The sequence below is a fragment of the Nothoprocta perdicaria genome, unplaced genomic scaffold, assembly GCF_003342845.1.
Source record: "Nothoprocta perdicaria isolate Ctin4 unplaced genomic scaffold, notPer1 scaffold_92, whole genome shotgun sequence".
NCBI classification, from domain to species: domain Eukaryota; kingdom Metazoa; phylum Chordata; class Aves; order Tinamiformes; family Tinamidae; genus Nothoprocta; species Nothoprocta perdicaria.
Window position 1 is genome coordinate 1,633,185 of NW_020456221.1, and position 14,810 is coordinate 1,647,994.

General features: G+C 40.4%; 1 protein-coding gene across 1 annotated transcript in view; it reads left to right on the forward strand.

Moving 5' to 3' along the window:
• The window catches only part of PGGT1B (protein geranylgeranyltransferase type I subunit beta), a 34,074-nt gene extending 25,488 nt beyond the window's left edge, over nucleotides 1–8,586 (forward strand). Inside the window, 5 exon segments of the mRNA XM_026052860.1 lie at nucleotides 2,661–2,706; nucleotides 4,510–4,694; nucleotides 5,046–5,154; nucleotides 7,949–8,080; nucleotides 8,083–8,586. Coding sequence (XP_025908645.1) covers nucleotides 2,661–2,706; nucleotides 4,510–4,694; nucleotides 5,046–5,154; nucleotides 7,949–8,080; nucleotides 8,083–8,129 — 519 coding nt within the window. The 3' untranslated portion in view covers nucleotides 8,130–8,586.
• The last annotated feature ends 6,224 nt before the right edge of the window (nucleotides 8,587–14,810 follow it).

Sequence of the window (14,810 nt, forward strand, 5' to 3'; positions counted from 1 at the left end):
CATATGAATTGCAAATAATTTGAATGGAAAGTAATATGTCTGGTTAGTAAATATGATCTTTGTAATAGGCTTCTGAATTTCTGGTGTATTCTTTGTAATATATTCTCTTTAGCAATGCCTTATCTAAATCTCACATTTAACTTTGCTGAAAATGAAATAGTGAAGGTTTTTGTAGTTCATCACATAAAAAATGGAGGAAGATTAGAACATAGTTGTGTTGAAATTACTCTGGTATTAAGTGTATGAAGAGTGATTGTGTCCTTAGAGCAGAATGGTGATGGTGTTCTAATATCCAGTGACTAAAAAGTATTTTAAAATACTGGCTGTTTTTTTGGCCAGTGGAATCGGTAAATTCTGATCACTTAGTTCTTATGCGTATAAGCCTTGTTCTCATTTGCTTTTCATATTTGGAAGTCAAGTGTATCACTAATTAAAAATTAACAGACACTAAAATTTAGTATGACCTTGGCAAATATAGACTCTAAATAGCTTTCCTTTTTCTATTTTTTTTTTTTTTTTGCGAACATATATTGTTTTGCCACAAGTCTTTTTTTAGGTAGAGGTGTTGCAATGATTTGAATTAAGACACCTGGTTTTTCTAGTACAGTGCAGAGTGTTCAGCACATGCAAGTATGTCAGTCTGATGGTAATGATGCTGGTTGTGAAACTTTCACGGAGAGGGTTTGGAGTGTGAAGATTGTGTCCAACTGGATTTGCACATTTCCTGAGGATAGTATTTAATTATGAAGTTTTCACACTTCGATAACCTGGAGCTGCTTTTGCATGGAATTCCTTGGGCCTTTTCAGCAAAAGGCAAGAAAAGATATACTCCAGGTTCTTTAATACACACAAGTCTCCAAAGAACAACTGCTGCCTGTGAATAAACAGGCAGCAGTCAGCCAGCGGTCAACTGTTGCCGATTAAAATTTGAAGCTAATTGTAAATCCCAATGCAGTGAAGTGCCTGGGATGCACACGTACCAGCTTTTCTCCATAACTAATTACTTTGCCATACCAAAAGCAAGCCACCTCCTCTTACAATTACCAATTGTAGAGTTAATTAGCTTTGCCAGCACAGCTTTGCTAATCAGCTTGCCCTCGCTTAGTAGTTAATGGACCGGAGGAGTGTGGCAGCAGGTTTAGATTGTGCTCTTAAAAGGCACTGCAAGGAGTTGAAAGAAACCTTACACTGTCTGTTTTAACATTCAGATGTTCTTAGTGATTAATTAAAATTGACTGCTTTCAAATTTTAAAAGATCACACTGCTGCTTGAAGTTTGTGTTTCAGATGTGCAGTCCTTCTACATACTTAATCTTGTAGGAGGACCTCAAGAACAGAGGATATAGTTTTAATGTGCTTAGCCACTGTCTGCTGCTCTTCCCTCTTTTTCCGTAATATCTCTATTGGGTGTCGTTTTGTTTTAATCTGCAAAATCATCCTCATGCCTTTGCTAAAGACTTGCTAACTCCAGTAGCCATTCTTTAGTTAGGACAGATCACTGATAATTCCTAGGGCCCTCTTAGCTAACAGGTGTCCTGTTCGCAACTACTAAATTGTTTGAAGAAAACATGAGATATTCGTAGTCAATAGCTGGTGAAAAATAAAACTTGCCTTCTGACTATCTAATCAGAACACGAACCAGACAGTACTTGAACTGAAATACAAAAGTGGTATGGTCTGTGTAATTTGCCTTGAGAAGCCAAATAAAAAAGCATTGAATTATATTAAACAGTTTGGTATTTGTCCAGTCATAATGAATTCTGTTGACTCTTATGCAGTCTGTGAACACTTCTAAATTAAACAGTTTCCATTTTATAAATAATTTATTCTCTTGTTTCCTACCATGCAAAATGATTTAATGAATTTATGGAGAGGAGAGGTTGTTATTCCAACATTTGCAATATCGCTTACTCTTAGATTGCTTACAACAGACTCTCCCTGTAATATTTTAGACACTTTCTTTCTCAGAGTCAAGCTGCTGCTTTTTCTTTTGCTTAACAAACCTTTTTTTTCAGCATTTTAATAGTAACTACTTCAACAGCTGTATTTTATAGGGCAGTTTAAGTTCATGTCAAATAGTATGCCTCAGTATGTTGTTGCTTCTGACATTCTCCTCCACACGCTAGCGCTGATCTCCAGTTTTAAAGGCCTCACGTTCTTTCTCCGTGCTAAAGCATTTCTTTTGCTTTGCCATTTTTCAAAGACTAGAACCTTAGGTTTTGCCTTCTTGCACATTAACCAGCTTTGGGATTAGAGACAGATTTCATTTATATACTTCAGTATTGTTTGGAAATATATATCCGTTTTCCCATTTCAGAAAGGGAAAGTTCCATTTTTGTTAATGGTTACCTGAATCACTTGTTTTCACTTTGGCAAATGTTTACCTAGCTCCAGACTTCTAGCAAATATTACAGCAAAAATCAACTCTTATGTTCTTTAAGTAAAGAAAAATGTTTAAAGCTGCCTGTATTGAAACAGTGTGAATTTTGCTATCAGATCCATTTATGCCTACAGCTTTTTTGAAGCATAGATTCAAAATTTAACTAAATTAACGTGGTGGGATGGTCTGATGATAATTTTGCTAATAAATTGAGAAATGGTAATATTAACAGAAGTGACTTAGGTCTAAATTAACTTTTTTTTTTTTTTTTTTTCCTTCAGTCTTATGACAATGGCCTGGCACAAGGAGCTGGACTGGAATCTCATGGTAAGAACATTGAAAGGCTGAGATTAAGTGAGAACAGCTGTAGAAATGCAGGGCATGTCATGTTTTTCCTTCCTTTACGATTACAAGGAAGTGGACTGAAGAAGAGCAAATCCAAAACATGCCTCAGAACGTGTCCTGTGTTCTTCCCTTGGTTCTAGTTTTTCCATGCTTTCAACTGCATTTTTCCCACCTCACGAATGTTTTGCTAAAAGGTGTTGGCTGTGGTCCTCATCTCCTGCAAACAGAGCAGCATGTACCACTTCTGCATGTACCACTGCAGCTCGGTGAACTTACTTGCAGAACACCTTGTGCAGTGCACTTGATAATTTCCAGTTCCAGCAACTATCAGTAAAGCTTAGAAACATTTCCTTAGGGTAACAGCACCCAGTTGGGGCTCAAATCTTGAAGCTGCAGGTAATTTTGTCAAACAGATGGAAAACATGAAGATGAAAATTCCCAAGAGACTGATTATTGACTCATATGACTGATACTTATCTGTCAAATGGCTGTCACATTCATCATTAATATTGAACTTCTATGCTACTCCATATATATTTTTCTTAGAGTTTGGGCAGTGGTTTTCACTTAAATTATTGCTTTGCATATTTAAAAAAGTAGTTAACTAAGTTAATCCACAGTGCTAGAGATAATGAGTATCTTTATTCCAGTATTTGCCAGGTCTTTCATCATCACAGCAAGAAGTAATCTTAGAGTACGTGATGTCTTCTAGCACCCAGATAGGCCAGCAGTGAATCCTGGGTCCCCAGTCTTGAATCAACAACTTGCTCTTTCCTGGACTGTAATTAGGCAGTTACAGCTAATGGAATGATTGGCTGTAAGTGTGGTTGATTTTAATGAATTATGAAAATGATGTGCAGACTATGTGACTTCATCTTCTGATTCCCAAATTCACCTTGTGGCTTCCTTGACACAAAACAAAACTCCAAATCCTTTTAAGTGTAATTAATGTTTGTTACAGCTGTGGGAATCCCACTTTTTTCATAGCATTGTCAGTGTCTTGAATTTCTCTGACTTCATGTCTGCTCATCAGATACCTACTAAAACATCATTAGCAGTGATCTGTCCTGTTACGTAGCAGTACTAGTCATCCTAAAAGAAGCATTGGAACACAATATGGGAGAATAAAAGAAAATGGCTGGAAGGACAGTGTCCCATCAACCAAAACCAGAGCAATTTTTCAGTAATTCCAGGTAGTAATGGGAAGAAAAACAAAGACTTGTGTAAGATTCTGCAGGAAGAAGCAAGCTGGCAGACTTTGCTTTATAAATTTTCATCCTTTAACCTTATGACCCCCAGTGATATATGGGGAAAAGTATATCGCATTTTAAATAAAAGCTTTTCCGTATATTTTTCTTCTCTGGAGGGCAGTGTTTGAGCCTGCCTTTGGCATCTCTGTTTCGACCTGAGTGCTGGCTTCCCATTAGTTTTCCTTAGATGAGTTGCATATGAAGAACCGTCTTCTGCTGCGTTACTGTTTGCTCATTCCTGAGCTGCTCTGTAGTGTGAATTGGGGGAGCACTGAGGGGCCCGCCAGCTTTAACAAAATGAATTCAGGCATCTTTGTGCGAGAGTCTTTTGTTTGCTTCTTTGTTTTTTCCCTTTGATATATGTGCTGAGCTGAAAAGTGTTATACTTTTTTGTGTTAATTAGCACTTCTCTACTCCTGTAGAAATCCGCTGATTCAATCATCATTATCCTAGTTCAATTCTAATTGGGATCATGCAGGCTGCGGTGTAAATCAGGCCATTTTAAAACATTGTATGAACAACTCTTTCCTCATAGGTGGCTCTACGTTTTGTGGTATTGCATCACTGTGTTTGATGGGTAAATTGGAGGAAGTTTTTTCAGAAAAAGAACTGGACAGAATAAGAAGATGGTGCATCATGAGACAGCAGAATGGCTACCACGGGCGACCCAACAAACCTGTAGACACCTGCTATTCCTTTTGGGTCGGAGCAACTTTGAAGGTAATGCACAGAAAAGCCATAGGCTGTGATTTAATTTAAGTGGTTTTGATATCTTAACCATCTTGGCTATTTTTTACTTGGCATAGTTGTATATTTCATGCAGATGCATGAATCTGGGGCATAGATGTCTCTCAGCTTGCTAAAATGCATGATAAGGAATTTTGCTGGATTACTAGAAATTTACCAGTGTCTGTGTTATATACTTAAATATGTACTAAATTACACTATAAAATAAACATATGAAAGTTCAGTATATTACTCTAACACCATATGAAAGTTCAGTATATTGCTGTAACACCATATGAAAGTTCAGTATATTGCTGTAACATCTTCTTTTTTCCTTCTTTTCAGCTCTTGAACATATTCCAGTATACAAATTTTGAGAAAAACCGAAATTACATCCTCTCAACTCAAGATCGCCTTGTTGGTGGATTTGCCAAATGGCCAGATAGCCATCCAGGTAAATTTATTTACCCATTTGTGAGTATGTTCTAAGCTACAAATGTGTTCCAGCAGCCAAATAGCTGAGAGATGTGAAGAAGAGTTTTTATTTTTTCCCCCAATATTCAAAAGCAATAAAAAAAATCAAAAATATATTTTGACCAAGATTCTCATGATTTAAAAGGGAAGAAGGGGATATAGCTTTTACTTGTTTAGTGTCAGAACAAGTAAGCTACTCTTGTTTAGACTATGTCTGCAGCCGTCTACTAAGAGCTGAATGAGATTTTCCGTGTTTTCAAACATTTTAATTCATGTACTATGCACTGAATGTCTTTGTAAGGGGTCTGAGTAAAACATTTCAGAACATGTGTTTTGTTAAGAATCCTCTAAGCATATTCCAAAGTCTCTGCTGTAGTTAAAAATAGCCAGCTCTTTAGATAATTAAAATCTGTAAAAGATAATATTTAACTACACATCATTCATAGTATGTATGAAAGTTGTACTAATTATTGGTTGCATTTTAGAAATGGATACTGTTAATTTGCAGAGATGCTAGAATTCCCAGGAGATACTGTAAAAATGTGAAAACAAAACTTATGCCATGGTGTTGCTCAGTAGCAGTTTGTACAGAGAAAATAAACAGTCTGTAAACTCACTAAGCAAGATAAAGATATAGTCATAATAATAAGTGTAATCATGTTCACAGAGATATTTCTGCCTGAAATCATTTTATTTTGAAGAAAGTTGAGTTCAGAAATGCCTTCTGGAAGATAATACTGGATAATACAGAAAATAATACAGAATTGGAGCAGACCCGGATGGGTATTATGATACTTGTGCTATTCTTGCCAATCGTACCCCTTCCAGGAAACCTAAAAATCAGCCTAGGTTTCATGAAGACTAGCTCTGTGTGGGTCTCCAATAGCCATAGCAGCCACATCTACATTATGGGGACAAATCAGTATCACTGAGAGGGAGCATTTCAGTTTATGTTGAAATATTTACTTAGGTTAGGAAGGAAAACAGTGTGTTTAGAACTCTAGTCATGTTAAAAGTTCCTTTGCCTGTGTTTTAACATAGCTGTGATCATTTGAGATAGATTTGAGCAAGGCAATAATACTATTTGCCTTGCCACAAAACTTTGTATGGTGTTCCTGTCTAAACACTACTGTTTCCTACAAATCAAATTTTTACTGTCTCGTAAGCCTTCTTTTGAGAGGAGGTTAAAGTAGCTTCTGCTTTTGAAATTGAGTGTCCTGTCTGGCCATAGAAAAGAAACCAGGAGACAGAGAGGACTTAATGTTTTTCCTATGAATGTTTCAGAAGTTTTGCTAAATTCTTTCATCTCTGATAGTTTATGCTGTACATATCTCCACAGACTGCATGTCTCCTGGGAAAAAAACTTAATTTACTGTTTCTTTTGGTACTGTTGAATTTAAGCTTCAAAGATCTGCTACTTCAGTGTCGTAACATGCACAGCTGAGCTGCCTGCAAGATTAGTCTAGCCATCTGAAAGCCAAGCTGTTGTCTTGAACATTATGTGTCTCCCACAACAAAGATTTCACACTTTACTAACGTAAAGTGTCTGTGTAGCTCCATTGTTTTCAAAAGCCTGCTGATGGTTAAACATACACAGCCCTCTTGAATTCACTGTAATTGCAAAATGCTTTGCTTTTGCAAAGCTGAGCATAGTGGCCTATGTTCCGGTTGCAAAATTTGGACAGAATGTGACAGAATATGGCAGAGAAAGTTTGCAAAGTAAAAATATGCCATTTTCATACCCGCTTTCTAGAGCTGATTCAGAATTTGAACTTCTGTAACTCCCGTTTTATTCAAAAACAAACACAAATTTACATTTGGAACCTCAAACTGCCTTTGCTGTGAGGTGCTGTTTTCAGGAGGAAAGCTAGGACAGACTGTGAAAACCAGAGATCTACTTACAGAAATCAAAATACTACATGGACTACCAAAGTTGCAAGTACCTTTTCACAACTGATGATCCAGGAAAATGCTGTTTTGTATTTCTGATGATCTCATGACAACAGACATTAATACACTGTTGGTTCAAGAGGCCAATCACATTATTTAAAGCTGTTTTTTGATTTAAAATAGTAGGTGTTTGCACCAGTGTGCTTATTGAGCAGTGAGCTTATGAAATGGTTTCTTGCCTTTGAAAGTCAGTCTGAAAAGCTACACGTCTCTTGAGGCCGATATTCCCTGGCATAAGGCAGGCAGCAGGAGCAGGGTGCTTGAGGGAGGAAGAGCATCTCATTTAGGCAGCAGTGGTCGGTTAGAGCTGATCAAGCTGCTTCACGTATTTGTATCCATAGTGTATTCTCTCTGGAAGAAGGGACGTTAGGGAAAGTGATAATATCTTTCTCTCTTCTCATCTTTGCAGTTCAGCAGCCAGTGGTACTAATGTTGATTCTCCAGTAGTCAGGTATCCATCTCACCTTTCACCTGCAAAAACAATTCCTTCATGTTTGAAAGAAGAACAGGTTACTCCATTGAAGGAAGTGTGTTTCCAGCTCCTCAAATTCTTTTGCTGTTTGGCCTGAGCACTCGGATGAAATTGTGTAGTGGGCAGGAAACTTCATAAAATAAAACAAGATCTGTTTTAGAGATGGCTGACTGTTGTTTCATGCTGGAGGGTTTGAACAGAAATTGTTATCTTGCCTCAAATCCTAGTTCAAAACATAGCACCTGTTTGTGTTCCATAGCTGTAATTATTAAGGAGTGTACCATCCAGGAACAGTTAACTCTCAACCTGAGAGGAATGTAATTTTCTTTTTCCTTTCTTGCCCTGTTTTCAGATGCTTTGCATGCCTACTTTGGAATCTGTGGCTTGTCGTTAATGGGAGAAGCTGGTGTCTGCAAAGTTCATCCTGCCTTGAATGTAAGCACAAGAACCTCAGAGCGCCTTCACCACCTCCATCAGATCTGGAGAACAAGGACTCTAAACAGTGCTCAGATGACACACACGTCTCTACATGACTGATTTAGACTTGAATTTAGTTCTGGTAGCATAATTGTAGCCCAAGGTTAAAAGCCATGTATAACCAATGTGCTCTTTTAAGTGCTGGAGTCAGAGTCATACAATCAGATCTGTGTTGCTGGCATCACTTGGATAGGGAACCGCCTTCAGCCAGTTATTCTGCATTTGGGAAAAAGGAAATATTTTGTTTGTACAGGAGTTTGTCACCACAGACTTGAAATGGCTCTTCAAATGGCTTTACTTCTAAGAAATTCCTTGAGGCAACTAAACATTATTTTTATTTTTTTAAAGATCTGCATTCTGCAGTGTCAAAATATATAATAGTATTTTCAGAATCTGTTTACATATCATACAGTATAGCACAGGACACTGGAGTTCTTTATGACCTTAATGTTTGACACATTTTTGGGTAGAGAATCTCTCATATTAAGTCTCAGTTAAAAAATATCTTTTGTTGTCTACTTCCAGATTCCATAAATCTTGTTTAAAAAAAAATAAAATTATTTTATTCAATATACTGTACTGTTAAAATTGTGTGGCCTTAATGAATAGATTTCCTAGTTGTAGTTACAGCCTTCTGCGCCATGCAGTGGATTGTTAGCCAGACAGTGTTTTCATAAGAGATATTCTCTCCATGGGCTAATAATGAAAGTGCACATTGTTCCTGTATGGCATTGAGATATCAGCACCATCTTTGGAAGAGTAACCATGTGCATTAGAACTTATTTCTACAGTCGAATCTCTGCAGTACATCAACATTGTACAACTGCACCTTTTCTGATACTTTTCCCTTTTAGTGTGAAATGATTTTAAGTTTTGTAATCATTTGGTGTAATGAATGAACCTTTAAAATAAGTGTTAGAGCTGTCCTGTCAGAGGGATGCAAGGAGCATTCTCAGCTTATTCAGTAGCGCTGTACTCTGAATGCTTGAAATGCTGTTCAGGATCAAAACAATGAATTTTGAATGTGTTATTTCTTGTGACAGAAGGGTTTGTGCATCTAAGGCATACGATAAGTAGTAGGATGTATTTCTCTCTGTGCTCCGTTAAGGTGTGTTCCTTTTTTAAATGGACTCCAGATATCGATCACCAAAGATCTCAAGCCAGATCAAGGGCATCTTCGCTACAGCTGACCCTGCAGGAGTTACCACAGACCCTTTGGGTCAGCAGAAAGAGCTGAGGGAGTGATGTGCTCCTGATATTGCAATATAGTGGAAGTAAAAAAGGTGTGGGCATCGTCCTACCACATATTTCAGAGAAGTTCAGTGTGCTGCTTCCGGCTGCTTAAAAAGCGGCGGAATCTCGAAGGCAGCATTTGAGCATCACAAGTCTGCAGAGCAGAGCAGGAACAGAGGCAACGCGCAGAAGAGGCTCCCTCTGAACTAGGGATGTTCTGAGTGCAGGGCTCTCATTGCAGGAGTGGGGCTACACAGATGGAAGCATTGGAACAGCAGGCAGTCTGGAGAGGTGGAAGCAAGAGGACTGTAAAGGTGCTGAGGAGAGGAAGTGAGGTACTGGAATAGGAATGTGGAGAGTGAGAGAAAAATATTATGACTAGTTGTTACAGAGGGTAAAGACAAGAGAAAAACAGGGAACGCAGTATGGAGGAAGAGTAGGACAAAGTACTGGAAAGGACTTGAGTTTTCCAGGGTATGCGTGTATCTGAGGACAAAGAAGTAAGGGGGAGATACAGGCTCAAGAAGCATGAGAGAATGAAAGTACAAGGATCAAGTTTTGAAATTGCTTTTATTCTCCCCTTTCTGAGGAAATTGCAGCTGAAATCTAGCTGCAAGTAGAAGGGGGTGGTAAAATTGCCTGAAAGGGTGGAGTTGCCAGCCTGGGTGTTGCATCCTCAATATGGGGGCATTACAGCAGTTCTTTGGGGAGTCCACACCTGGAGGAGCTCAACAGGACGTCTGTCAGCAACAACAGAGGTACCTTCTGTGAGCGTGAGACCCCCAGGCCATGGAAACAAGATCTACCTAAGTGAGAATCCATCAGCGCATCTAGAGGTAAACAGTGGCTCGAAGCAGCACAGTGTATGCTTGTCCCTGACATAGAACAGTGGGCACAAGTTGACCTGTGGTAAAGTGGATGTAATTTTGGAGCACAGTAGGGTTATATTGAACACAAGATGCAAGTGGAGCTATCTCCCCCTACCCACGACCTCTTCAGCTTGTTGGAGAACTGTCTGGCCAGCATTTTAGCATTTAGTATACCCTCAGCTAGAGGAAGTAGCCATGAATTTCAGAAAGGGTACAAAGCATGTCGCTCAAAATCACTCCTGGAAAACAGTCAAAATAACAGATCCTTTTTTACCAGCTTTCCTGAGGAACTGTATATTTGATTGAGGAATGATGATTTGAAATACCTGGTTAGTTGCATAATCCCCAACTATTGCACCTGCGTATCCCCATCTATGAGCAGGATGTCATTTGCAAGTCATACCAGAGTAAAGGAGCAGAGGCAAAAGGACATCAGTGAAAAAAATCACACTGCAAAAAAAAAATCAGTGCCTCTTGAATGACAGGTAATTTAACAGTACTTTGCTTAGAAAAGCAGATTATTCTTTTTGCTCTTTTCTCTGTCTGTAAGCTACCTTGGATTGTTAAGATGCATTTTCCATTTCACGTCTTTAACTTTTCAGCTAATAACAGCTTCTTTTCAGGTTGAATATTGGTAGTGCACATAGCCTCTTTTAAGGATTACAGGAGACTACTTGTTTCCAATTAATTCCTTTAGCTCTGAAGGATATGCTTTCACCCTTCACTGCCAATCTAACTACTTTGATTGATTTGAGATTTCTTTTGAGTTGACCAGAGTCTGCTAATAACCAACTTTGCACACATGGACTGATGAATGTGACCATTGACTGTTCCTGCAGCAGCCACTTAGATTCTGACTTACTGCGTGGTTAATCCTGGACTGTGTTGCCTCTCCCGTTCTTGAGCTTATTGTGTCTTCTGACAAGCAAAGTAATAAATTCATAGATAAAAATTTCACAGATAGAGAAGACGCTAAAGTACCTTTAAAAATAAGGTGTTCAAATCCAGTTAAAACCTAAATGCAAAGTTTAAATGTGGCTGCAAAAAGCAAACCATGAGATTACTGTCTAATAATTTTGTGTTAACCACTTACATGACAGATTGAGCCCTTAGAGAGGAATTAGCAAACTAAATGGCTTTGCTGTGTACGTGAGGATGTAAAATGTCTTGGCTGCAAAGGCTTGCGCTGTGCGAGCAACCACTACTGCAGCCTTTCAGTGCTCAGCAGTAGTGACACAACAGCCCTCTTCCCAATTCTTCCTCCTCGTTAAGACTGCTTATAAAATTAATGCCTTATTTAATCTCCAGCATCACTTGAAACGTGGCGGTGCTGGCTCCGGGTGGCCAGCTGGGTGCCCCTGTCTCGTCTGAGGGGCTTGCAAACCATGGCTCGCACCCCGCTTCCTCTCCCAGAAAAGCAGCTTTCGGCCGGCTTCTTCAGGATAAGGAAGTTAAATGCATCCGTTCAATAGGATGTGAGGATTGAGGTTTCAAACAGCATCATTAAGGCTTTCACAGCAGCCTGTAATCTCCGGGTTTGTTCATAGCTACTGGCAGATGTGATAATGCAGTTTTGCAAAACTGTTGCTAAGTCTTTTTGTGTTTGTGTATGCACTCTTCATCTTGAGAAATTTTGTTCTAGATGGGATAATTATCAGTTGTAATAAGCCTGGCTAATGAGTAAATCGGATGTTGGAGAAACATCTAAAAATTATGTATTTCAAAACACAATAAAGGTCTGCTTTGCTCCACGTGCTAATTCCCTGTAACAAAATATCACATAAGAGGAGCAGAAGAAGCCTTGTAAAATGAGCTGTGCTCAATGTCAGCCAGTATCAAAAGTGAATATCCCTTAGAAACAACAGTTTCTGAGAAATACATGTTTTCTTTGTGGTAAATCCTTAGCCATTCTGTTTGGGATTACTTTGTGTAGAGAGGAAGCAGCAAGGATTTCTGGATGTGGCATGATGTTGTGGGGAGCTCATCCTGCATTTTAGGAGGAGCTGCTCTTGCAGCCCCTGCTGAGATAGAGAACACGCTGTCGGGACATGAGGAGGAAGGAGACTCCCAGGTGAGCAGATTCTGTTGCTAAATAGAATGCTGAAATACGAAGTATCTCTGAAATTCACCACTTGAATGAGAATATTGGCCTGTTCAAGATGGGGTTCGATCCTGTGGTTGCCTTGAAAACTTGTTGCTTTGCTGTTTTACAAGTAGGTGCCACCTGATCCGTTCTCCTGACTTTAAACAGGCACTGATGACTCAGAGGAAGGTGTCATTCTCTTTCTACTAAATAATTGTTTTAAATCACTTGTTCATGCTGTGTCCTACAATTGTACTTTCTGCTCAGTGTTGTAGAGCTTTTGTCTTTCTGATCTTTACTTGCTTGGTTAGCTTCCCAATTTAATAAAAATCAAAGAACTGTTGCTTTGTGAAGAGGTAAAGCTCTTCTGCTGAGCTGCAGCTTTTGCATTTCTGCAAGGCAGAATCATGTGCTCAGTGAAGAAGCCCCCAAGAGTGTGTTCTTGGGGCACAGAATATGAGAAAACCTCCAAGTTGAACCCACTAAAGGGAGCAAAATCCTATACGACTGTTTTGCTAGAAAGTCTTTAAGTCTTACTAGATAATAGCAGTGTAAGAACATCCTTTAAAATGTAGCACTGTAAGCACAGACTCTGTACTTGCAGACAGGGCTGGTCCAAAGGGGTGATTAGCACTGCAGAGTGAATCAGATCCTGAGGAATAAACAAGTTTTGTGTCAAACAAGAAGGGGGAAGCTCATCAAGGAGAAGAAAATCCGTGTAGACACAAGGGTTTGCAACTTCTCTCCTTGAAAATTTCAAAATGTGCATGGGAAGGAGCATGTCTATGTTAAGGAGAGAGCTTGCAGCCTGCCAAGTAGGGCAGTTTATGCTAAATTTACAGATAAAAGGAGGAAGGTACCTATGGAGGCCTGTGTTTTAGCAGTTGTGTATGTGTGTGAAGGCAGCCTCTGCATTGACCTGTGGCAGTGAGGATAGGCAGACTCCTGCAGGAGGACCTGAGGCTTCCCTGTGCACCCGTTAAACCAGCACTGCATTCCAGCAGCCCGAGTGGAAACCTTCCTGTGACATACCCAGGGGCCCTTAAGGAAGCTCTTTCTGCAGGAGCTGTTTTCATCCAGATCTCCATCCCTGTGTCCTCTTTCCTGTATCCTCTTGGCTATGTGCTGGTGACAGAGGGTCTGCCTTCCCCTGGGGGAGGAAGGATCTCAACGTCATTTTATGGAGAATCTGCTGAAAGACAATTTGACGTGAAAATTAGAGAACAGAAGTTAACACGCAGCTTTTTATTATTCTTCACCAGTGCTTGTGGGGAGAAAAGAGTGGTGCTTGTGCTGCCTAGAAAGCTAAGTATGCTTCAGGCACAGTGCTATATGTATTTGGTGTTATACTGTCAAAGGTTCCTTCATTTAACAACTGTCTTTAAATTATAACAATATCTTATAAAGACAGGCCCATTTTCTAAAATGGCTTTTTAAGCTTGGGCTTATTACACCACTAAAATTCCCTTAAATTTCAAAATCCTTGTGGAGAGGCACTGCGCTGAGAGGTAGTGTCTGCGTGGTGTCCTTCACGTCAGGTTATGCTCAACTCCAGAGTGACACAGGGATGGCTTATCCTGCCTTGGGGTGGCTTGGTGACTCGTTGATCCTTTAAAGAGCCTGCCAGCCTATTTTCTACAGCTCTTTAATCATACCTCAACATCATTTTTTTGAAGATTTTTATATTTTGAACATTTTTATTTTTATCTTGGCCTGTAAATTCTTTATGTTGAGGATTCTTTTAACTGGCTGGATTGTTTAACGTCAGAATGCACTGCGAGGCGCATGGATGGGAACTGGGTATTGCTCCTATAAATAGTCAAAGACACTGAAGAACAAAGCAGGAGACAGATGGATTGGGCACTCCTGCGTGTTTCACACCATACATCTCAGTTGTCCCCGGCTGTGCGGGCTGCCCCGCGTCCTTCTGGAATAGCCTCTGGAAAATGCTGCTCCCTGGTGAGGCCAAGGACGGACAGGGCTCTGCTGGGGCTATGTCTGCGTGAGGCCTGCCAGAGGCTCTGCTATATATATATGTGTGTGTGTGTGTATATATATATATAAAATATATATAGAGGCACATACATACGTGTATGTATGTAGTTCTGTAAATAACTCTATATGGCCAGAGAATGCACGCGCTCGGTCGCTTCCCAGCTACTATAGATAATTCCCTCAGCAGCCTGTGGAAGCCTCCCTGGTGCCTGTGCCTTGGAGTTGTTCCCAGCCTAAACTGAGCTTCAGGCACCTTCCTTCAGCAGCACCGGAGGTGGCGCACGCTGCTCCTGGTGGCGGCAGCACCAGGTCTCTAGGAACCAAGCCACGGAGCAGGCGTCATCGCGGGCTTGGCCTGAGCGCCGGGAGGGCCCGGGGTTCCCTGCGCAAAGCCGAGGGACACAGGCTGCCGCGGGCTGCAGCCCAAGGCGGCACGCAGGCTGCCGCAGCCCAGGCCGGCACGCAGGCTGCCGCAGCCCAGGCCGGCACGCGGGCTGCCGCAGCCCAGGCCGGCACGCGGGCTGCCGCAGCCCAGGCCGGCACACAGGCTGCCGCAG